This window comes from Camelus bactrianus, chromosome 17 (assembly GCF_048773025.1).
Source record: "Camelus bactrianus isolate YW-2024 breed Bactrian camel chromosome 17, ASM4877302v1, whole genome shotgun sequence".
In the NCBI taxonomy this organism is placed as follows: domain Eukaryota; kingdom Metazoa; phylum Chordata; class Mammalia; order Artiodactyla; family Camelidae; genus Camelus; species Camelus bactrianus.
Genome location: NC_133555.1, coordinates 2342059 through 2365862, shown reverse-complemented (window position 1 = coordinate 2365862; position 23804 = coordinate 2342059). Strand labels below are relative to the sequence as shown.

The 23804-nt window shown below is 58.1% G+C and overlaps 1 protein-coding gene across 4 annotated transcripts in view; it reads left to right on the top strand.

The window, feature by feature from the left end:
- The window catches only part of NUP210 (nucleoporin 210), an 89183-nt gene that overhangs the window by 35900 nt on the left and 29479 nt on the right, over nt 1-23804 (top strand). For all 4 annotated transcript variants that reach the window (XM_074344245.1, XM_074344244.1, XM_074344247.1 and 1 more), the window contains 9 exons: nt 829-984; nt 2449-2647; nt 5459-5604; nt 12744-12965; nt 14847-15020; nt 19395-19587; nt 20057-20163; nt 21006-21110; nt 21186-21287. In XM_074344245.1, the coding sequence (XP_074200346.1) occupies nt 829-984; nt 2449-2647; nt 5459-5604; nt 12744-12965; nt 14847-15020; nt 19395-19587; nt 20057-20163; nt 21006-21110; nt 21186-21287 (1404 nt within the window). The remainder of the gene's footprint in view (nt 1-828; nt 985-2448; nt 2648-5458; nt 5605-12743; nt 12966-14846; nt 15021-19394; nt 19588-20056; nt 20164-21005; nt 21111-21185; nt 21288-23804) is intronic.

Genomic DNA, 23804 nt, shown 5'->3' with positions numbered 1-23804 from the left:
TGCTCTCTGTATTTTCTGAGGTGTCCATCTCAGCGCTGTGTCTTGGTAATTAGGACAAACCCTGAGGAGTAAAAGCACGATAAAGAAAGGCTGGAACACGGATCGAACTCCACACACTTTTGTTTTTGTAAAAAATTATTGTTTTCCGAAAGCAGTGTGAGTATCTTCAGAGAGAAATTTGAAGTTCGAGGGACGATGTTCCGAGCTTTGTCATTTACCAGGTGTTCTTGGTCTTTGATGGTCACATGCCCACCTGGCGTCAGTTGGCAGGGCTGGTGCCCGTCTGGGCTGGAGCCCGTGTGACCCGCCCGGTCCCATCGGTCCCTGCTGACTGTCCGGGCGGCACGACAGGTGTCCGGTGTGTGCCCTGAGACCCGCTGCCCCTTCACTCAGGGATGTTGCCTTCCCGGCCTCCCTAGGGTCATGGGGTGGTGGCCCCAGATCTGGGAGGCCACCAGGCTGTCCTTTGCTTCATGGCAGACACTCGGAGTGGGCAGGGGTCTGTGCCAGGAGCGGGCAGCGCAGCCCCATCCTGCGCCTGGCTCTGCGGCGGGGGTCGTCCAGCTCCAGCCTGAGCTTGGCAGGTGCTCCTGGGTTCTGGGGCCCCTGTCATGGGCACGTGTGTATGCGTACGTCAGCCACAAGGTCCCCAGAAGGTGAGGACCAGAAAGAGACACTGGAGACAGTGGGGTGTTGAGGCAGCTGCCCGCCGGACGCTGGCTGACGCCACATTTCCCCACGTGGTGGCAGGATGCTGACCGTCTGTGGGAGAGAGAGGGTGGGTGACAGACCAGGCGGGGGGCTGACCCCATGATGATTCCCCCCCAGGCCCACGGCGGGAGCGGGAACTTCAGCTGGTCTTCCTCGAGCCACATGGTTGCCACGGTCACAGTCAAGGGTGTGATGACCACAGGCAGTGACACTGGCCTCAGTGTGATCCAGGCACACGACGTGCAGAACCCACTACACTTCGGGGAGATGAAGGTGAGGCCTGGGGCCCGGGCAGCCGTGGGGAGGCTCGGGGTAGCGGTCAGCAGCCGCCTGTCCTAGCCAGCCTCAGGCTTAATTCAGAAACATCCTGTCATCCTCGGCCTTGGACTTGGGGTCAGTGGTGGGCGAGGGATCGGGCGTCAGGCCTAGCCCTGTCCTAGCTCATGGCCAGATCAGGGAGGTGGCCGTGACATCCCACACTAGACAGGAGGTGGGACCAGAGGGGCCAGGGCCCACTGAGCTGGGGTTTCCGGGAGACAGAGAATGCAGAAACACGAGGTAATCAAGGAGCCTTTCTGGAAGATTCCTCCGACCCGAGGTGGGCATCGCCAGGTCGGATGGGCCGCTGAGTGTTGGGCTGTACCTTCACACCCAGACTCCAGGAGACCGGCCCGAGTCCTTCCTTCTGGCTCCTTCCTGCTCAGGGGCTGCACCTGTCATTCGGCCCCGAGTGTTGCAGGACTTAGCAAAGGCCGAAGGTGGAGTGGTCACCTGCGGTCAGCCTCTGGCAGCCCCACCTGGTGGCCTCCTGACCTGGCTCTTTCCCAACAACCTGACCCTGATCTCAACCCCTTTTTTTACTTCATTTAGGGCAGAAATCGAAGCTCCAGACATAGTGTGTCCAGTCCCAGCCTTCTCCTACACTATCTGGGGCGTAGATGGACGGGCCACTATGGTCTTTTTGTTTCAGTCCACACACGCCCACCTAAAAATCTGTCTCATTCCCATGGAAGGAAGGCTGTAACAGACACCTGAGCTGCAGTGTAATTGTCAAATATTCGGATAAACTGTGACCCGCTTGCCCCCTCCCCCCCCAAACTTCCTCATCTCAGTAAATGTGCCCCTTTCGCCAGTTGCTCGGCCCAAAGCCCGAGAGGCGGTGTGTGTGATGGTCAGAGCCTGGCTTCCGGAGCCGACCTGCCTGGTCCAGTCTCCGCCGCGCTCCAGCCATGCAAGTTCTTAACCTCCCGTGCCAGGGTCCCTTTAGGTAAAGAGGTTGGTGACAGAACCTTCTTAACAAGGAGGCCAAGAGGATTGGATGAGTTAGCAGTGTTCCTAGAGTGGAACTTGGAGTGTGGGAAGTTTCGTTTTGTTTAAATGTTACCTGTTGTGCACCTCATACACATTTGTGTCCAACGTGCTGAGCTGTATGTACATGCCTCAGGACCTTTGCACGGACCGTCTCTTCTTCCCAGAATGCTTTCTCCCCAGACTTTTGTCTGGCTGCCTCTGATGTGGCTCCCAGGTCTGAGCTTCTATATCACCTTCTCAGAGAGGTCTTCCTCAATGGCTCTGTCCCTGAACGTCACCCGGGACCCCGGCACACACTGTCACGTCCCCCAAGCTAGGGCTTCTCTCAGACACTCCTTGGTGCCCAGCACACAGCACCTCTCAGGAAATCCACACAGCAGTCTCCTCCTGTCCCGCAGAGCCTGATATCTGCGCCCCATCCTGCAGGTGTACGTGATTGAGCCCAGCAGCATGGAGTTCGCACCATGCCCAGTGGAGGCCCGGGTGGACCAGACCCTGGAGCTGCCACTGCGGATCAACGGCCTCATGCCTGGTGGGGCTGACGAGGTGGTCACCCTGAGCGACTGCTCCCACTTCGACTTGACGGTTGAGGTGGAAAACCAGGGCGTGTTTCAGCCGCTCCCAGGTAAAGCCAGCAGTCGAGGGGTAGAGGGGGCGTCGGGGCTGGGTTCTTAGTGTGTGCCCCCCAGATTCCTCCATAGAGAGCTTGGGGCAGCAGCGGGGTCATAACATGAGAAATGTCACTTGTCCCCTTGTCCACCATCAGCAGTGGTCTGGCCTGAACCTTACTGCCCTGTGACCCCGCCGTGTCACGGGGCTTTCTGAGCCTCAGTTTCCATGTCTCTAAAATGGGTGTCATCCTAAATAGGGTCACGTGTCACGGTGCTCACTGCAGTGCCCTGAATGCAGTGGGTGCTCTGTGTGTAGTGTTGGTAGGGCTTTGATGAGTGACAGGATGGCAACCCCTGTGACTGTGAGGTCCTCCCACCCAGAACGCGAAGCCAGGCATGTTGGTCTTTTCTCTTCCGCACCCCTGCACATGGCTGGGGGGTGTCAGTAGTGACGGTGTCGGTGGCACTTGGTTTATGCACTTGGTGTGTGATCTCACTGGACATCACACCCACCATGGGAGGGGCTGTGACTGGGCCATGTGTCAGACGAGGAGACTGAGGCTGCTGCTGCCCAGGATCCCAGGGGGCACGGGGTGGGCTGGAGTACAGAGCTGGCTGTGTGACCCTGACCCAGAGCCTTCTGTCGCCCCAGGCTTTCAGTGATTACAGTGTGTTGATGTCGGAGCATCAGTTGTAACAAGTACCACTGGGGGGGGGGGCATGTTGATAACAGAAGAGGCTACAAACTATGTGGGCAGGGAGTACAAAGGAAATCTCTGTGCCTTCCTCTTAATTTTGCTGTGAACCTAAAACTGCTCTAAAAAAATAAAATCTTATACCTGCACCCCAGTGTTTATAGCAGCACTATTTACAATAGCCAAGATATAGAAACAACCTAAATATCCATCGACAGATGACTGGATAAAGAAGATGTGGTATATTTATACAATGGAATACTACTCAGCCATTAAAAATGATAAAATAACGCCATTTGCAGCAACATGGATGGACCTGAAGATGGTCAGTCTAAGTGAAGTAAGCCAGAAAAAGAAAGAAAAATACTATCTATCACTCATATATGGAATCTTAAAAAAAAAAAAAAGGCAAATGAACTTATATATAAACAGAAACAGACCCACAGACATAGAACATAGACTTGTGGTTGGCAGAAGGGAAGGGGTGGGAAGGGATGAGTTGGGAGTTCGAGATTTGCAGATACTGACTGGTATTTATAAAACAGGTAAACAAGTTTATACTGTGTAGCACAGGGAAATATATTCAATATCTTACAGTAGCTCACAGTGAAAAAGAATATGAAAAAGAATGTATGTATGTTCATGTATGACTGAAGCACTGTGCTGTGCACCAGAAATTGGCACAACATTGTAAACTGACTGTACCTCAATAAAAAAAAATTTTTTTAAATGAAGTCTTAAAAATAAAAGGCATTCTATGGAATGGAGAAAATGTTTGCATATTGTATGTCTGATAAGGGGTTAACATCCAGACTACATCAAGAACTCCTGCAAGTGGACGGCAATAAAACAAACAACCGAGTGAACAAATGGACGAAAGACTTGAACAGACATGGCTCCAAGGATGATGTACAAGTGGCCAACCAGTCTATGAGAAGCCGCTCAGCGTCTCCACTCACTGTGTAACTTTAAGTCAAGACCCCAGGGAGCCAGCACCCTGACACCCATTAGGACGGCTCCTCTCAAAAAGAGAAGAGCAGGATTGGAGAGGACGTGGAGATGCCAGAACCCTGGTGCGCCGACCGTGGGAATGTAAACGGTGCGGCCGCTGAGGAAGACAGAATGGAGGTCCGTCAGAAAATTAAACGGGCTTTACCGTGTGGTCCAGCTATTTCTGGGCACATACCACAGATGACGAGGCAGGATCTTGATGAAATATTTGCACATCCATGTTCCTAGCAGCATTAATTCATAGAGAATTGAGGTGGTGGAAAGAGCGGGGCATGGGGAGTTGTGTTGAGTGAGTTCAGAGTTTCAGTTTTGCAAGATGAAGGATGTTCTGGAGACAGACAGTGGGGATGCTTGCACAAGTGTGGAGGGACTTAATGACACTGAACTGGAAAGATTGTCACTGTGGTCAAATGTTATGTTAATGTGTATTTTACCAGATTAAAAAAAAATTAATAAGGGATGGAAAATACCCAGTATCAGCAGGGATATTCCGCAGCCACTGGTAGCAGCGTGTTGGGAGAGATCGGTGGTAGTGGCGGACGCCAAGCGTGCACACGTCCCTGTCCACACTCCCCTCCTCGGGGCGCACCCGACCCGAGTGCTGAAACATGTCCCCAGAGAAAGGCGCACACCTGCTCACGGCGGACGTCACACAAGTGTGGATGGAAGGTCTGCCACGTGCCAAACACATGGCGGGGTCTCAGTGCCAGTGTCGAGGTGAAGGGGGCAGGTACGAAGGGTTCTCGCTCAGCGACTCCCTTTGTGTGGATACACGGCCAGCAAAGTCAGGCTGTGCCGTCAGAAGTCAGTGCACAGTGCTTTTCTCCTGGGAGTGGCTCGTGCCTGGAAGGGGCCGTGGGAGATTGCAGGGGTGCGAGTCGTACTGTGTCTCGCTCCCATTCCTGGATACAAAGTGTGTTTTGTGGGGGAGGGGGCAGGAACATTGTGAATCGTGTGCTTATGATGTGCGCTTTTTCGTGCAGGAATTATACTTAGAACTTGTAAGTTTAAACACACTAGATTTCGTTCCAAGCCCAGAAAGAAAGAGGGGCTGTCTGCCTGTCCCATCTTTCCCTGCCGAAGCAAGTTCCCGGTGACCACGTGGTTCTTCTTTTGCAGGGCGGCTGCGGCCGGGGTCTGAGCACTGCAGCGGAGTCAAGGTGAAGGCGGAGGCCCAGGGCTACACTGCCGTCCTCGTGAGCTACAAACACGACCACATCCACCTGAGCGCCCGCATCACCGTGGCCGCCTACCTGCCCCTCAAGGTGAGCCCTGGGCCCCTGCCTGCCCCTGCACCCCTGATGTGAGTTATTCACGTGCTCTGGTGAATTGGTGTTAAAACATCAGTTGTTCAGAATAGCTTTGGACCAGCTTCTCCCGTGAGTTTCAAGCTGAAATTGGGCAGTGAGAGGAGCAGAGCCTCCCCAGTGGCTGACGGTGAGCGCTGACATCCACGTGGATGAAATGATGTCCACAGGGATCAGGACAGAGCCAGGTTCCTGGTCCACGCTGGAGTCACCCTGCAGGGTCTCCACAGAACCCTGGGGTGGGGGCGGCAGCCCTGACATGTGGTGCAGATCCTGGGGCCTCAGGGCCCTGGGTCGGTTCTGGATCTGCCACTCACCTGACGTCAGGTCACCACCAGTGTCCGGGTGCCCCACGTGCATGGTGTGGAAAGCACTTAGTGTGTCCCCTCAGAGCACACTGCCTTTGCTTTGACACCGATTCCCGAGTTTGACTCCAACTCTGCGACTTTGGCTGATTTGATTTCTCTGGGCCTCAGTTTCCCTGCCTGTAAAATGGGGCTATCACAGCACATACCTCATGGGATTGTGGTGAGGATTAGCTCAGCTCAGCCACACGGGCTTAGAATGTGCCTGGGAGGCAGTGGGTTAGTTGTTAATGTGAGCGCCTTCCTCCAAGGCGGTGCCACACAGCCTCCCACAGGAGGCCCAGAGAGTGGGGGCTTGCCCCTCCTGCGGGGGCAGGCCTCTCAGGCTGGGCCAGTCCCTGAGCCCAGCACCAGTCTTGAGGACAGCCATGGTCCCCTTGGTTTGGGATATGTTTTCTCCTTCCCACCCATTAGAAGCAAGCTCAGTGACTTTAGAATCTTTCATCTCTGAACCCCTAGCCCTGGCGTAGTGCCTGCTGCAGAGCAGACAGCAAGCCAGTAAAGGTGGCTTCCTGACTAGAAAAATTATAGTTAAAGAGAGAAGATGTCTCTTCTTTCATCTTTTCTCTGCCTTGGTATCAATTAAGATCAGGTGTATTTGCAAGGAACAAAACCCTAAATAACAGTGGCTTAATCAATAGAGAGTTTATTTCTCTTTCACACAGGGCTAGTGTGGCAGCTTCACAGTCATCAGGGACCCAGACTTCCATCTTTCTATGGAATTATATGGATTTTATCCCCAGGGTTGCCTCAGAGTGGCTGCTGGGGCTCCAGCCATCACACCTGCATTCCACTTAGCCAGAAGGGGAAAGCGCTCATCTCTCAGCTGAATTAGTTGCCTGTGATAGCCTTGTCAAAAGTTTAAAAGAGCAGTTTCCACCTGTACCTCATGGCCAGAACTTAATCCATTGGCCACAGCTAGCTATAAGGCAGACTGGAAAATAATTTTAGCTGGGCAGTTTACCACCCTAATAAAATGGAAGTTGTTTCTCTGAGGGAGAGGGGAGTGTGGAGACTAGGAAGGCAGCTAACAGTTATTGCTGCTGCCTGTGCTTGCTGGTCCATCCATCAGCTCACTCTGCAGACAGTCCCTGGCCCTTTGCTGGGACGAGGCTTGGGCTGGCGAGACAGATCTAGGGGAAACCCCACCCCCTGTGCCCGGGAGGCTGCGGTCCACGAGGAAGGCAGATGCTCAGACAAATGTGCTGAGCAGAGCAGAGGTGACGAAGGCTCCTGCGGGCACAGGTCACCGGTGAACGCAGAAGTAGGAGGGTGTGGAGGCAGTAGCTAGGTGGTGGGGAAGCTAGAAGTGTGTGTGTACCTGGGGTGAGAAGTGCAGCTTCGGGAACTCCCTGGGTCAGTTTGAGGAAGTTTGAAATTCTGGGTTAGGAGCTGGAAAGTCTTGTGCCCGTGGGCAGCTGGTGAGGTCAGGAAGGACAGCCACTCTCATGAGACCCCTGTCGCTGGCCCGGAAGGTGAATGGGGGTGTCTTGGAAGCGCATAGTAAGGACGCCCCCCCACTGGCAGAAGAAAGACCCTCCCCAGATCTTCCGGGTACCCCTTGGCCCACCCCGACTTACGTGTAACCCCCTCTGTGTACTTGGACTGGAGGCAGCGGGGGCTGTGTTGCCGCTCAGCTCACGCCCTGAGCACTGAACACCCAGTCGCTCTGCAGCCTGGCCTCCTGCGGCAATCTGGACGCATCCTCTCACCCGCAGGCTACTCTTTGGGAGCCCTATGTGCCTGGTCTGGGGTCCCCACGTGGCCCCTTCATTCCCTTGATGTCAGCGTGGGCTGTGCACCTGGAGCCTCCGGGTCAGCCAGGTATGGGGGGCCGTCACCTCCGACTGCCACCCCTGTCTCCGTCTCTTGATCCTGGGCTGAGGCACACGGATTGCATCTCCGAGATCGCAGACTGCCCACGCCAAGGGCCTGCAGGTGACCAGCCCCACCCTCCCGTGTTGCAAACCAGGAAACAGAGGCCCCGAGAGGAGACGAGAGGAGAAGTCTCATCTGCGGTGCAGGAACCCTCCTCTGCGCTGGGCCTGTTCCAGGACCTGCGCTTTGACAGCCCTGAGCAGCCCGGACGATTCATGGGTGCCCTTCACTAGTGCTGATTACCAACCTCCCGCCCTGGCACGGGGCTCGTGACACTTTCATGCTGAATGGGGAGAGAATTATGCAGGCAGGTGATCAGCGAGAGCTCTCCAGCTGTAGTCAGCGCACACCGTGCTTTCCCACCACCTCTCCCGCTGGGCTGGTCGCGAAAAAGTCCTCCGGTCGAGTTAACGGCCACCCGCCTTGTCCATGGCAGAGTTTTTCTCATTGTGACGATAAGACATGAATTGGGGTTGGAACAGCCCCGGGCCCACCAGCTGGGCAAACTGCGATGATTGCTTCCCCCCCGCCGGGACTCGTGCCTTCCAGCTGTAAAATGGGGCTGACAGGTGGCAGTAGTGACAGCTGATGGTCGTGAGGGTCACTTACCGAGCACAGGCTAGATGTGCGTGCAGGGCTGTCATTCACGGCCCCTTGCATCTGTACGGTGACGTTGTGGGGCAGGGGCTCTCACTGTACCCATTTTACAGGATGGGGAGACAGCCTGGTCAAGGTGAACCTGCTTAGCGTCCCGCAGCTGACAGCCAGCTTTATTCCAGCTGCGGGACAGAGATGCAGATGCACTGTCGCACGCAGGAAGCCATGGTGGGTAGCGAGGAGAGTGGTCCAGCCCAGCACGGAGGTGACAGGTGATGGGAGGGCCTGCCTTGGGCAGAGGCTCCGAGAAGGCCTCCCTGAGGAGGTGACATTTGCACCGAGGCCTGAGCAAAGTGCAGGAGCAGGCCTCGGCTGTCTTGAGGAGCGAAGGGAGGTCCAGGGAGGAAGGGTCGAAGGCCCTGTCATGTGCGGGAAAAGGGCCCTTTTGATGGTTTCTTTGGTGGGCATGTGGGCAGATAGAGTCTATGAGGGGGCTCCTTGGAATTGTGTGTGTGTGTGTGTGTGTGTGTGTACATCTGTGTACACACGTGTTCAGGGAGGGATGACCGGGGAGTTGATAACTGACAGCAAATTCAGAAAAGTGTTCATATTGTGGAAAAAAGTCAAAAGGACGGAATTCATTGACAGGCGGTGTCGTTCCTTTGCTGGGGTTGAGTGTAAGCACCCAGCCCAGAGCACCTGAGCCCCACGGGTCACCCTGCCCCACCCACCTCCATGCTCAAGGGCACGTGCATCTTAAAGCTGTCACTCGGTGCGATTCCCCCTCCGTGTTGAGGTGGCAGCTGGCCGGGCGCTGCCCCAGGTGCAGGACCGAGCTGAGCGGGTATCAGTTCGCACCTGCAAGGGCTTCAGGCTCCTGGCAGCTGGGGGACTAGGATGCTGCCCCCGGGGGTGAGGGCACGGTCGGGGCTCTGATGAGCAGTTCAGCGGGGGTGAGCGCAGCAGCCTTGGCAGTCACACACGTTGGACCAGACCAGGAGGAGCAGAGAGGAGGCTGGCGCCAGCTGGGCCACGATGCTTTGGCTCAGCCCAGGCTCGCGACATCCCCAGGTGTCCTGGTCTTGGCTGCAGAGGGGTCTGGGATGGGACGTCTCGCCCTGAGCAGCGTGGGCACTCAGAGCTTCCAGGGGTCCAGGGGAAGCTAGGCCTGGAGGTGAGTGTCACATAGTCCGTGTCCTGGGCGGTAAGCCGTCAAGGACTTGCTGGATGTGTGTTCCTAGTAGCCTCCACGTGCCCAGGACGCCAGCTGTTCTGAATTGGAAGCTGCCCTGGTCTGGTGCGGGCGCAGCAGCTGCGTGTCCTGTCTGTGCCCCCGCAGACACCGCTCATCCACCGGCCTCCCTTCGTTGCTGAGCAGTGACTCAGCCCAGGTCCCCAGGTCCCCACCCCTGCAGCCGTCACCAGCTGGCAGAACTGGTACCTGGATTAACAAGTGTTTGCAATCCTGGCCTGAAAGACACTGGGAATCACGAGAGGTTAAGGAAAGAATTACCCCAAGGAGGGACTGGTGTGGGGTTGGTCTCCCAGCATTGAGATCACCGACCTGTCACAGAATCACTTGTCTCCTTTCCTTCTCAGTTTTAGGGTTTGCTCTTTTTTAGCTTTATTTTATCTAAGTTGTTTATGTGGTTCCAAAATTAAACCTATGTTTGAGGTACATCCCTGCCCTGCCTCTTGTCAATGACTATTTTGATTAGTTTCCGCATTCTCCTTTCAGTGTTTCTTTTTGCAAAAATTGCCAAGAATGATTGTATGTCCTTATGCCCTGCCCGTTCCTCTCTTACGCAAAAGGCAGTGTCTCCTGTTGTGCACGTTGCTTCTTTGCTTGGAAAGTAAGGAAAATAAACTGGGAATCTCTCCTTACCCCCCCGGGAAGATCTTTGTTGGCCATTCCACTCTACAGACAGACCGCAGTTTACCTAACCAGCCCCCTGCTGAGGGGCATATGGGCTGTTTCCAAGCTTTTGTTCTTAAAGATAACTCTGCAGTTCGTAGCTTTCTGCCTCTCTTTTGTGTATTTGTGGAGGTGTGCCTTCAGCATCGTTTCCTAGAAGGAGTCTGGTTTGGACAAGGGCAGGTATGGTATGCCTGTCATTTTAGTAGCTGTTGCCAGACTCCCCCTTGGGGGCCGCACCATTCTTCTGTCTTCCTGGCAGGGTGTGAGAGCACGTTTGACAGTAACACTGCGTGGTGTATTTGAAAGCTGCTAAGAGAGTAGATCTTAAACAGTCTCATCCCAAGAAAAAAAAAAGTGTGGCATTGTGTGGTGACGGGTGCGAACTAGACTGACCGTGGCGATCATCTCGCCGTATATGCAAATACCAAATCATTACACGGTGCTGGTGAAACTGATACTAGGCTGCATGTCTTCCATGTCCCAGAAAGTAAGTTACCCAGTTAATTTCATAAAGGAGGCCATGTTTCTTTACAGACCCACCAGCAGTGTGTGCGCTCAGACTTTTGGATTTTCCCAATCAGATGGCTGAGAAGTAGTGCCACAGTGTAGCTGTAATTCCCTCTTTTAAAAGTATTTTAATTTTTTCTGTACGGATTTTTCATTTCTCATCGCACTGTGGGTACAGGAGGAACAGACACACCCTTCCTTTCATGAGCCCACAGGCCAGTCAGGGAGACAGACGCCCAAACAAATCATTTCTTAACACCAAGGAAAGCAGGGACCAGAGCAGGACCCCCCCACCCTGGCCGGCCGGGCATCACCAGCTGAGGGAGGACGTGGGGGCTTCTTGGAAGGAGTAGGCCGGGGGACGAGGGCCTGGGGACAGAGTAGTCTGACAAAGGGATGAGGGGGAGAGGAGGCGAGGCCGGGTGGGGAGAGCCCGACCCGGGGCAGGTAACCGAGGGCAGCAGGCGCCCGGCGTAGTTCCGTGCAGCGGGGTCGTGCTCAGAGCTGTTCAGGAGGGGACCTCTGGCTCTTGGACCCTAGAGCAGAGGGACTTACAGGGAGGCAGGTGACGAGTAAGGACTTGGTGGTGACCTCGCTGGGACCCTCGGGAGTGAGAGATGAGCCAGGCCTGGGCAGGGGGTCCGGGGAGCAGGGCAGGACCCCGCGGAGGGATGCCGTTCTTGGAGCTCCCGCTGTGTATGTGTCTCCTCGCGTGGAGCAAACCGTGTCTCCCCGGAAGAGCTCTCCTTCCTGCCGCTGCTGGGCGGGGCTGCCAGCCTCTCCTTCCGACCCCAAGCTCTGCCGCCATCCACGCGGGGCAAGGGTGAGGCCCCGACAGACCCACTCCTAATATCCACTCTTTGATTCACCCGCTGTGTGCCGGGCGCTGTTCTGGGTGCTGGAAGCAGAGCGGGCAGGAAGGTTGTCCCTGGAAGCACGGGGGAGGACAGCATAAGGGAAACGAGCCACCAGGTCCTCCAGCGCGAGCACAGCCCTCGGCCTCCCCTGTCCGGTGTGTTTCTTTTTAGGATGATGGTTTTATGCTTTTCGCAACAAATGTTTGTGGTCAAATTGTACGGTCATTTTTGTACCCAGCTCTTTGGAAGCACTGTCTTGGGGCCCCGCAGAAGGTCCGCTGAGTAGACATACGCGTGTGCTTAACCAGCCCCGTGCCGTGGCTCTTGTTCTGCTGGTGCCCTGCTGTGATGAACCACGTGCTGAACGTCTCTCTGTGCGTGGACTTCCTCCTCTCCTTCCTGCCCTGTCGTCGGGTTGGAGTCCAGGCGGGCAGTTCCCGGGTTCAAGAGCTGTGGGTATTTTCAGGGCTTTTACCAGATTGTTTTACAGAACGGGCAGGTCAGTTAACCCCCTGCCCTCCCCAGCGGTACACTGGAGCCAGGACAGATTCCTCCCGAGCATTCGGATACCTTTTTTTTTTTTTCAGTTGAAGTACCGTCAGTCACAATGTGTCAGTCTGTGGTGTGCAGCACAGTGTCCCAGTCATGCAGATACACACATATATTCGTTCCCATATTCTTTTTCATTAAAGGTTATTATAAGATATTGAACATAGTTCCCTGTGCTAGACAGAAGGAACTTTTTTTAATCTATTTTTATATGTAGTGGCTAACATTTGTAAATCTCAAACTCCCAACTGTATCCCTTCCCACCGTAAGATTGTTTTCTATGTCTGTGAGTCTGTTTCTGTTTGGTAGATGAGTTCACAGTGTCCTTTTCTTTCTGTTTTCGCCTTTGGATCTTGACGATGGCCCTGGGGGAGCCTCCCTTCCCGCTCTTCCCATAGAGACGCTGACTTTCCTGTGATCCCGCAGGCCGTGGACCCCTCCTCCGTCGCCTTGGTGACTCTCGGCTCCTCAAAGGAGATGCTCTTTGAAGGAGGCCCCAGACCGTGGGTCCTGGAGCCTTCCAAGTTCTTCCGGAACGTCACCTCCGAGGACATGGACAGCATCAGTCTGGCTCTCTTTGGGCCCCCAGCCTCCCGGAATTACCAGCAACACTGGATCCTGGTGACCTGCCAGGTCTTGGGCGAGCAGGTACAAGGGCGGCCACCCCCAGACCCACCTTGCCCAGAGGAAGGGCTGGAGATCATGTTCCCTGAGGTCCCTGCTATGCCCTGCAGCATCGTTCTGTCTAATCCTTGCCCTGAGAGGCAGCTGCAGCTGCTGTACCCATTGCACAGACAGGCAAACTGAGGATCAGGGCAGCAGGATGACTGAGTGAACACCAGGTGGGATGAGTGTGGTGCAGATGTCAGGACCTCAGTAGAGCTGACCGGTCCTGGCTCCCTTTCCACACCTGGGGTGACCTCCCCTCTTTCCAGGCGTCTGTACTTCGCACTGTGAAGTCAGGGCGGGGAGGGTGGGGATCAGGGTCACAGAGTCAGATGCCTCTAGGGCCAGGTGGTCTTGTGAGTGAGTGAGACTCCAGACCCAGGTTGGGCAGATCTTTTTGGTGTTTCAGGATAAACTGAGAATCCCGGTTTTTCTTTGGAAGTATTTTCTTAAATTATAGTTGATTTACAATAGTATATTAATTGCAGGTGTATGAAATATCTTGATTTTTTTTTTTTTTTTTTTTTTGATGCTGAAAACCAAAAAAGGCTAGGAGCCTTGGTGGACCAAACGCAGGGCCTCTGTGACCTGGAGCCCGCAGGGCTGGATGGGCTGCACGGGCGGCAGCTCTCCCCGGTCCCCTGTGCCCGCTGTCCCCGGCTCAGCGCTGCGTGCTCTTCAGGCTGTGGTAGGGGGGTAACCCTCTGTTCTGAGGGTGCCAGGAGGCAAGAAGCAGTGGGGAGGCCGGCCTGAATCAAGAAAGGCAGGAGAGAGCCTGTCTCTTGGAGGGTGAAGGACGCCATTGTGTGTTTAACGGTGCGAAACGCAGCAGTCGATGGTGAAACAGACACCCGCCCCCCCAGGCGCCCTTACGAAGCCAGACTCGCCGAGCTCGGCTTGCCGTGAGCAGAGAAGGGGCCCCGTGAGGGGCTCATTGCACACTGGCTTCGTTTGGGAAAAAAGCGATTAAAGAGTAAGAAAAGTAAATTACATAATAATAAATAATACCACAGTAAGACTAAACTTAGTCAAAACTTAGGTTAGAGAAGTTCCTCAGCGCTGACTCGGCTCAGCCACCTGTGTCCCCCCGACCACGAGAGCTGGGTGCCCAGCAGGGTCGCCCAGGGCCCCCCACCCGGATGCGCTGTGTGCCTTGTGGGACGTCAGGGCTCAGCGAGGAAACTGCCTGCCGTCCTGCCTCGTGGTCAGTGGAGGGGGCTTTTGGCCTGGACTGTTGCAGCCTACAAGTCGGCGTCACCAAGGGGCCGGGGCCCCCTGAAGACAGGCCTTAAGCTGGGCTGCTCCAGAAATGAGGGCCAGGCTTGACTGCTGAGGTCCCGGCTCTGGAAGCAGACAATCTCCCTGTCTTTCCTCGCCCCTTGAGCGTCCATCTCTGCCTCTTTCTCTACGAGCCAGAGTGAGGGCGGGGCCTCCAGCTCGTCCTTGCCGGCCCCGCCACGTATGCCTCAGCTGGTCCTTCCCCGGGGGCCTCAGTCCCTCAGACACACTCTCCCTGACCTGCTCCTCATTCAAGTCTGTGTGGACTCCTCATTCCAAACCCACAGACTTGTCAGCCTGCTAATGCAGCCCTGGGGTTTCCATCGGGTCCTAGGAAGCCGCATGGCGCCGCAGACCCCCTCTTCTCTGGGTCCAGGAGCAGGCAGCAGTCCTGGCGGGCGATTGCAGAGGGTGCCGGGACCCCGTCGGAAGGTCTCTTGCATGTGTCCCTGGATCCTTGTACCCCCTTGGGACCGGATGTCACCATCGTCCCCATTCTATAGAAGAGCACACTGAGTCCGAGGGGGCCCCAGGGGAGCAGGGGCCCAGACTCGGGGTGTCTGACGGCGGCTTCTGCTCTGCCAGGTCATCGCCCTCTCCGTGGGGAACAAGCCCAGCATCACCAACCCGTTCCCCGCGCTGGAGCCCGCCGTGGTGAAGTTCGTCTGCGCCCCGCCGTCCCGGCTGACCCTCACGCCCGTCTATGCCAGCCCCCAGCTGGACCTGTCGTGCCCGCTGCTGCAGCAGAACAAGCAGGTGGTGAGTGGCTTTGAGGGGTGGGGCACAGCCCGGAGCCACGCCCCCACCTCCACGCTCTCCCTGCACCTGGGCGCTCTGTCTGCATTCGACACGCGGGGGCCCAGAACCCGGAGGGCTCCTGTGCATCTCAGCTGCTGGGGCAGCGCCCAGCGGAAGTGAGCCTCTCCGGTCCCAGACTGGCCGCCTCCCTGCGTCATTCTCCTCTGTGACGAGGTGCTAAGATGGGGTTCTTGTCCGAGGGCAGGTGTGTGGTCAGCGCAGGAGGTGACCAGCCGCAGCCTTCTCCTCGGTGTGGGGGTAACCGGCTGTGTTTCTGACACCACTGCGGGGAGAGGGGAAGGTCACTGGGGTCCCTGAGAGCAGGGATGTGCTCCACCCTGAGACCCTGAGACCCTCAAGACCAGACGACTGGATGTGGAGGATTCGGAAGGCCTCTGGGGGGGGGGGGGTCTGGCGTGCACACGCCCTGCTGGCCGGCCCCGGCCCCGGCCCTTCTCAGAGTGGGGTCGGGCTTCTTTCCTTCACCTGTCAACCTGTGTTTGCTGGACCCCTCGCTCCCTGTGCCAGGCACATGTCCGGTTCTGGAATGCAGACTCCCTGGGACAGGGAGGCTCCTGCCCTCAGAGCGGACAGGGAACCAGCAGGCCCACAGCAGACCAGGTGGACGGGAGGGCGGGAAGTACCACGGAGGAGGTGAAGGAGGGCTGGGACCAGGAGCCCCTTCAACGTGAGGGGCTCACGCAGGCTCAGGCCCCTGGGTGGGGTGTCTGCCGAGAAGGGCCGAGCTGAGGCTGCCCCAGGCAGGTAGAACCACCGTGCAAAGGCCCCGAGGCCAGTCTGGGTTCTCTGCATCCCTGCTGCCCACACACACATCAGCACCGTTGTGTGTGCCTCGTTCCCTGTCCCTGGGGTCCAGACCCACAGACAGACCCTGCTTCTGTTCAGCTCCAAGCTCAGTGACTCCTCTCCCAGCTGCAGCCTGCGGTCAAACCCAGGGTGTATCCAGCCACAGTCCAGCGGGGTGGCTTCGAGGGCCTGTGTCTTCTGGGGCCATCTCTGGGCGTGGAGCGGTCTCACCTCTCCATGGTTAGCCTGGCACAGTCTGTGTGCCTCCTCCACGCGTCTAACAGAACCTGCAGCTGGGGCAGCGAGATCCTGGGGAGGTGCCAGACTCTGGTGCCTGGGACTTGGGAGCAAGCGGCCAGTCTGGCCTGTGACTCTGGGCCTCCTGTCCTTGCAGCTGTGGTCCTGCTTGTCCTCCTGCTGCTCTGGCGGTGGGTGGTGGGCTTCACTGACCACACAGCTCGGAGACAGACAGGCGTGTGGTCCCCTCCGCGGGCCCCTGGGGGCTGGGGCCTGCCGGCTACATTGCGCGCGGCCTCAGGGCACTCTCCCGCCTGCCCCGCAGGCCCTGCAGGGAGCATCCTCTCCTGCTCCCTTTGATGGGAGGAGACCCGGGGCTCTGGGCTCGTTGCCGTGACGCCTGCGTTCACCGCCTGCCCAGGCCGGGGTGTGTGTCACAGAGGGGCTGTCTTCCCTGAGCTCAAAACCCCTGTTTGTTCAGGAAAGACTTTGGGGGCTGAGACGAACGTCCTGGAAGTTTTACATTTTAAATCACTTTTATGTACTTAGCACATAGCCCTGTGGGAAGAATGACATCATACTAAGTCTGGACTCCACGGGGAGACCGGCCTCTGGGTCCCCCGTGTGTGGGGCCGGGAGCCGGGGAGCAGCTCTGGTTGGCAAGCCTGGGTCCGAATGCCACCGCCATGCAGGCTGCCTCCTCGGAATGATGGGGTGACAGTGGCCCCCACAGTCACTTTGGGGTAAGCGGGATGGGACACAGGCTGTCAGAGCGGTGACGGTCACTCTCTTTATGCCATTCTCTGCTGAAGCACGCACCCGGAGCGGGAGCCAGAGCCCCCTGTGCCTGCAGGCCTGAGACCACCCGTCACTCCACCCTCCCCGACTCCATCTGTGCTCGAACGGCCCCATGGGTCTGACGAGCCGTCCCTCCGGCTGGAACTCTCTCCCCACTGGGCCCCTAGCCCCCCGCCCGCCTCCTTCAGTTAATTGTTCACACGCTGCCTTCTCGGCCTTAAACCTTATCTGAAGGTGCACCCACTCAACGTTTCGTCTTCCAGTTCCGATGTCCCCACCCCCAGGCAGCCAGCATCATCCAGCACTGGAGACTTTACGCACAGGCAGACCTCGGAGACGCCGCGGGTCCGGTTCCAGACCGCCGCAGCACAGCAAGGGTCACGGTGAAGCGAGTCACACGCACTTTTTGGTTTCCCGGGGCATATGAAGTTATATTTACATTACGTTGTAGTCTGTTATGCAGTAGCATTATGGCTAAAAAGACTACGTGCAGACCTTAATTGAAAGCCCTTTATTGCTAAAAATGTTAAGCACTCTCTGAGCCTTCAGTGCTTCATGGCGGTAGCATCAAAGACCCCGATCACAGGTCACCAGGACAAAGACACGTGATGAAAAGGAAAAAGTCTGAACTAGTGCGAGATTTACCCAAGTGTGACACACTGACACGAAGTGAGCCAAGGCTGTGGGCAAAATGGCTCAAAGCAGCGTCGCCCGAAACCGTCAGTTTGTAAAGACGCAGTATCTGCGAAGCAGAGCATCTCCGAGGTGTGCCTGTGAGTCCTCAGAACAGGGGCCCGGCTCGTGGTGGGAGCTCGGTCAGCGGTGGATGAACGAGCGAGCCGGGGACCCCCACCCGGCCTGGGCCTGTGTCCCTAGCCCCTCCGCCCTTACTCTGACGTTCATGTGCCTGGGGAGCCAAACGGGTGCTGAGGACGAGGCCGGGGGGATAGCCAGACCTGGAGAGCGGTGCCCCTGCAAAGCCCCCTCCGTTCCAGCCTGTTCAGCCCCAGGTTGGCCCGACCTTCTCATTCTCGAAAGAACCATGTGTCTACGTGCTTCTCTCCTGTCCTTAACCATTGGCTGTTCTCCCAGCCAGCCGTGTCCGGCCTTCTGTCGGCAGTGACCTCAGGGTCAGCCCAGGGTTGTGTCTCGGCTGAAAGATGACGGGCGGGTGACGAGCGCGGCCCTGGAGGGGCTCGTGTGCATCGTAGATCTTGCTTGGACACGGACTTGCCTTGTGCTCCATCAGTCTGGGACTCCAGAGCCAGTTAGGCAGGGCCCCTGCGATTTACGGTCTCACCGGGGACCTCGAGGAAGATGTGTCCCTGCCATGCATCCTGGGGCAGTGTCAGTTTCCCCCTGTGCCCCTCCAAAGCCGGAGGCTGCCGTGTCGTGTGTGCAGAGTAAATTACTGGCAAGGCTAGACGCCAGAACGGGGCTGACCTGTCGGAGTGACAAAGAGGGACCGTACCCTGGCCTGACCCCGTCCTCGGAGCAGCTCACCCTCCGTGCAGCTCACTGCCAGAAGGTGACAGGGGACTGGGACAGAGCTGCCACCCGACTCGTGCTCTGGGGAGGCTGCATAGCTTCAGGGGAGGCCTGCCGGCTTTAAAATCAGACCAGCAGGGTCCCACTCCTACACCTGTGTGACCCTGGGCAAGCGGGTGGCAAGAGGCGGGCGTGGGGTTTGAGTCCAGGCTGTGGGACCCGGACGTCCATGGAGCCTGGAGGGAGGGGAGGACCAGGGTCCGGGCAGAACAAGGCCGATTCCACACGGGGCTGCCCTGGGAACGAGAGCACGGCGAGCGGCAGGAGGTGGGGTTTGGAGCTGAGTCCGGGCGCCTGGCGCTCCCATGCCTTCCTTTCCCTGGGGCCACACCCTCCCCTTAGTGCGTGGGCGACAGCTCCCTCGTCACCGGGGAAGGTACGGACGCGGAGAAGTCCACTCAGAAAGGAGCGCTGCAGTCTGAGCGGCTCTGGGACATTGTTGCGGTGTGGTTTGCATTCCTGTTAAACCACAAAGGGTCATGTCCTGGGGGGCTGCGGCGGGCATGGGGCAGGGAGGAGGCGGTGAGGGTTTGGGGAGGTGAGGGCTGGGAGGAAGAAGGATGGCCTGGCTGGGGTGCGGCGGCCGAGGGCAGGCTCTCCCAACCAACCTCAGCACCACTGACACTTTGGGCTGGGTCCTCCCTCCCTGAGGGGCTGTCCTGTGCACTGTGGGGTGTTCGGCCGCACCCCAACCTCAGCCCACAAGATGCCACGTGCATCCCCTGCAGTCGTGACAACCACAAACGCTCCCCGGCATCACCAAGGCCCCCAGTGAGCACCAGGGGCTGGAGTAGGAGGCCGGGGGCACCTTGACGGCGCAGCCGTGAGCACCCTCATTTAGGGACTCAGCCCACTTCCTCCCTGCGAGCCCACCAGGCACCGGCCGCCCCCACACCATGTGGTCGGTCTGGGGAGGCCACAGCACGTGACCTCGGCTTCTTGCAGGTTCCAGTCTCCAGCCACCGCAACCCCCTGCTGGACCTGGCTGCCTACGACCAGCAGGGCCGCAGGTTCGACAACTTCAGCTCCCTGAGCGTCCAGTGGGAGTCCGCCAGGCCTTCGCTGGCTAGCATTGAGCTCGACCTGCCCATGCGGCTGGAGGCCCGGAGCGACCAGAGCGGCCAGAAAAAGCTGCATGGTGAGTGGGTGGACGAGCCGGGGCTGCGGGCTGTGGGCTGGGGGACCCCACCCCCACCCCCGCCCAGGACTAATGCTCAGAGAGCAGCTACCTCCATTAATCCCCACACGTTCGGTGAGGTAGGAGCAGGAATCTCCCTTCAGAGGTGGAGAAACAGGCTCAGGGCGAGTGGCGGGTGAGCTCACACCCCGCCTTGTGCACAGGTCAGCCTGGCGCCAGCACCTGCGCTGAGCCACGCTGCTGTCCAAGCCCCCGGCAGGCCGGGTGCGAGTCCGCCTCCTCCAGCGTCTCCGAGGTGCTCCAGGAACATGCTGGCCCCTGCGGGCTCTCACAGTGCACGCTGTGTGCACACCGGCCACCTGCCTCTAGACAGGGGCGACTAAAGCTACTGGCAGGCAGGGCAGGAGGAGCTGCTTCCCAGGCAGCAACGGGCCAAAGTCCGACGTGGGTTTCTCTTCCCTTCGCTCAGGTCTGCAGGCTGTTTCGGTTCACGAGGCCTCGGGCACCACCACCATCTCTGCCACCGCGACTGGGTACCAGCAGTCCCACCTCCACGCGGCCAGAGTGAAGCAGCCGGTACCAAGCGGGGCCGCCAGGGCGGGCAGTCCCTGTTCTGCCCTGATTCTCCTGTTCTGCCCGGCGTCCCAGGGTCCTGGGCCCCTCGCTGGGCCGCACCCCGGTCACCACCCCTCTCCCTGACAGGGGTGCCTCCTGCCGGCCTCTCTGCCTCCGTCTCCCCTGCCGCATGCCCTGCAGCAGGGACTGGAGGGACCTGGCTGACAGGCAGAGGGGCCCCGCCACCCCACGCCTCGGGGGGTCAGGCCTCGGCACAGCCTCCGCTCCCACATGCTCTCTGTCCTGCGGGCTCTTCTCTGTTCACATTGCTTGTTCCTCACTTCCTGTGGCCTCTGCTCACCTGAGGGCCCCCCAAGAGCCCCCTCCCATCTCCTTCCCCTTCGTTGGCCTCACAGTCTGACTCCTGCCATCCATGTCCAGTGGTTTCCCTGGACTGACCTGGGGCAGAAATCAGAGACTCACAGGGGCACCAGCCCGCGGGGCCGAGGGCTGGGCTTGCTGTCCTGCACCCCCTCCTCGCCCCAGGCCCCTTCCCTCACACACGGCACCGCAGCTGCCTGTCGGCCGCGTGCTCCCACCTTCCTGGGGTGCGTGTTGACCATCCCCGCTCTATGCCTGGCAGGTGGGATGGGGCCCCCACCTCGGCAGGAATACAGGAGGCCTCAGAGGGATGTGGCCCCTTGGGCTCATCTCGGCTCACGATGGTGTGACTGGGGCTTGTGTCCCTGACAGTGAGGTCCCTGGGGCGACACCAGCACCTGGGGCCCCGAGTCCTGCTCTTCAGGGGCACAGGCTGGGGGGCGGGCCGCCTGGACCTGAGGGTTCTGACCTTGTCCCTTCAGCACGATGCCCTCACGCCCGTGTCGGCCTCCGTCGAGCTCGTCCTGGTGGAGGACGTGCGGGTGCGTCCGGAAGAGGTGACCATCTACAACCACCCCAACGTGCAGGTACGGCCTCCCCCCACCGCCCGGGCGCGCCCCTGGGTCCCCTTGCCTCTGACGCCCGCCTGGCCCCACCCACAGGCCGAGCTGCAGGTCCGGGAAGGCTCCGGCTACTTCTTCCTCAACACCAGCGCCGCGGACGTCGTCAAGGTGGCCTACCAGGAGGCCAAGGGCGTCGCCACGGTGAGTGTGGGCCCACCTCCGCCTCCCGTCGAATTTGGATGGATGGTGTTTCAGAAGCTGGCGCCTCCGACGCGCTGAGCAGGGCCTCGAGGTGCGCTGACTCACTGTTTGCCGAACTCCTGTTCGGCCTTTGTGGTTGTCACCCCGTGTCCACAAGCGGCCCACACTTTTAGCTGGTGATGGATTCCTTCCAGTCAGCCTTTCCATCAGGATTAAAATAACAGGACGTGAGGGCCACTGTGAGGCTGTAAAGAAAAGCGCGCTAGGAGAGGCGTCAGCGTTTTCTCTGCCTCCCCGTCCTCCTCCCCGACGCCCCAGCCGAGCCCGCGGTGGAGGAGCTGTGCGTCGCGCCGTTCAGGCTCTCGTCCTAGCTTCATTTTCCTCTGAGCTGCTCTGTAGGCTGGCTGCCTGTCCGCATGCAGCCGTTTGTACTCGGCCGTCCTCTCCTTGGGGAGCCTTTGGGTTATTTGCATCTCTTTACTTGTTAAGCATAGCCCTCTAGTTGCAGCAGAGAGTAAAGAGTAAAGCAGACCCCCACACGCCAGCGCCCTAAATGCCTGCACGTCGGCAAGTGAGTTAGTACGCGGCCGTGAAAACAGAGCTTTCTCTAAAAGGAGACTCTAGCTACCAGAAGTCACAACCGCTGGCCGCCAAACCCAAGTGCAGCGTCGCCCACTCAGTGTCCTGAAACCGCAGCCCTGCTGTTGCCTTTGGACCGTTCCGAGCAGATGTCAGGACCTCCTGGGTTTATTGCCATAAAGCAGAGCAAGAAACAGCCGCCTCCCGGCACCGTGAGCAAGTGTGTGTGGTTGGAGGGAGCCTGAGGGCCGCCGGGGGCCTGAGGTCGTGGAGGCCCGCCCCAGGCACGTCTGTCCTCTCTGTAAAAGAAAGAGTAAGTCCCAGCCGTTCCTCCCCCACGTAAACGAGTGTTCACATCAGATCCTCCACATGAAACGGAAGACTTCAAGTTGTAAATAATTCCAGCTGCTTGAACTCTGCCTGCTTTGATTTACTTCTGGAGATTGAAAATATAAACTCCTCTGTTACCTAGAAGAGGGGAGTTTCAAGCTCAGGAAAATGTGTGCGTTGCCAACAAAACTTCTACTCAGATTTCCCTCCCGCCACGTGGTTTGAGTAAACCTTGAGGACGCACCTGTGGCCAGAGAGCCCCTTCCTCCAAGAACAAGGGCTCCTAAGTTGCCGTGATGGACTAGGCTGCCGCCTCAGGTAGTGAGCCCTCTGTCTCTGGAGGCATTCAAACAGCAGCTGGGGAGCTTGTCTGAAAGGCTCAAGGTGGGATTCTAGCGTCAGAATCAAGCTACCCCAGACCTGTGAGGCCCTGCTGAGCCCTACGATGTGCAGCCCTGTCCGCGGCAGGCTCTGGGACTCTCCTGGCCAGGACAAGTGTGACGTCCTGTTTGCAGATCGTCCCTAAGAGCTACAGCAGTTCTTGTCCGATCTGTGGACTGGCCTTTGCTCACATGGCTTGTCTTCCGTAGCTCTTAATGAGCAGGGCAAGTGCCCCCCGCACACAAGCCAGGACATGTCTGGGATGGGGTGTGGGAAGTGCGGCGGCACCCACGCGGCAGGCCCCACCAGGATCCTTTTGCCCCAGGAGGTTTCCTGGAGGCTCCTTGGCCCCCGCACCTCTGCTTCCCCTCACTGCGGGCCTGTGCGGAGACCTCTGTAGCTCCAGGTGGAACCGAGTTCTGGCTCCCTCTGTGTCTTCTGCGAAGTGCGGGAGGAGTTTTTCAGAGTGATGACAGCCGGTGACGGGTCCTTGCGGCTTCTCTCCAAAGGCTGTTTCTGAAGGACGTTTACACATTTCTTTGGCACTTCCAGCTGCTAATTAGCAGCATTCTCATTTCCTTTAATCACAGAGACAAGGAACTCACAACAGGGCTTCAATTAGCTCGGGGAAGATGTTTCTTTCTTTCCTGCTGCTGTCCATTCAGATGCAAGAGTGGCTCGTGGGTGTAAGTCGGCTTCCGAGCACCTCTGGAAGGGGGCCTGGATCTCCCGCCCCGGGCCGCTGTGGGGCTGGTGACGCCTGCACTGCACTGCACAGAGGGCCCATTCTGTTCACACGGCCTCCAAGCCCTCTGCACGCTCTGTCTCCTCTTTGGCAGGCCCACGCATGGAAGCATTTACCTGATTTGAACTCAAAAGTTTCTTTCTTCTCGCCAGTTCCTTATGTTTCAAAATAAGCCGAAGCGGAGGGAGAGAGCCCCCTGTGCACCGAGCGCTCGCACCTTTCATTAATGGGCTCACTCTGCAGAGATGGGGGCCTGGCTCACACCGGGCTGGTCCAGGCACCGGGGACTCAGGGATGAGGGGTCAGACGGGGCCCCTGCTCTCGGGAGAGCACCTCCTGGGTCCTGGGCGTGTAGCCAGCCCTGGTTGTGCACATCGAGCAGGTGCATCGGGGAGGGGACCCTTCCTCTAGATGGGGTGAGTGGCAGGGGGAGCCAGGCCATGAGCTCAGGTGAGCCCTGCTGTTTCCCTGAGAATGGTGGT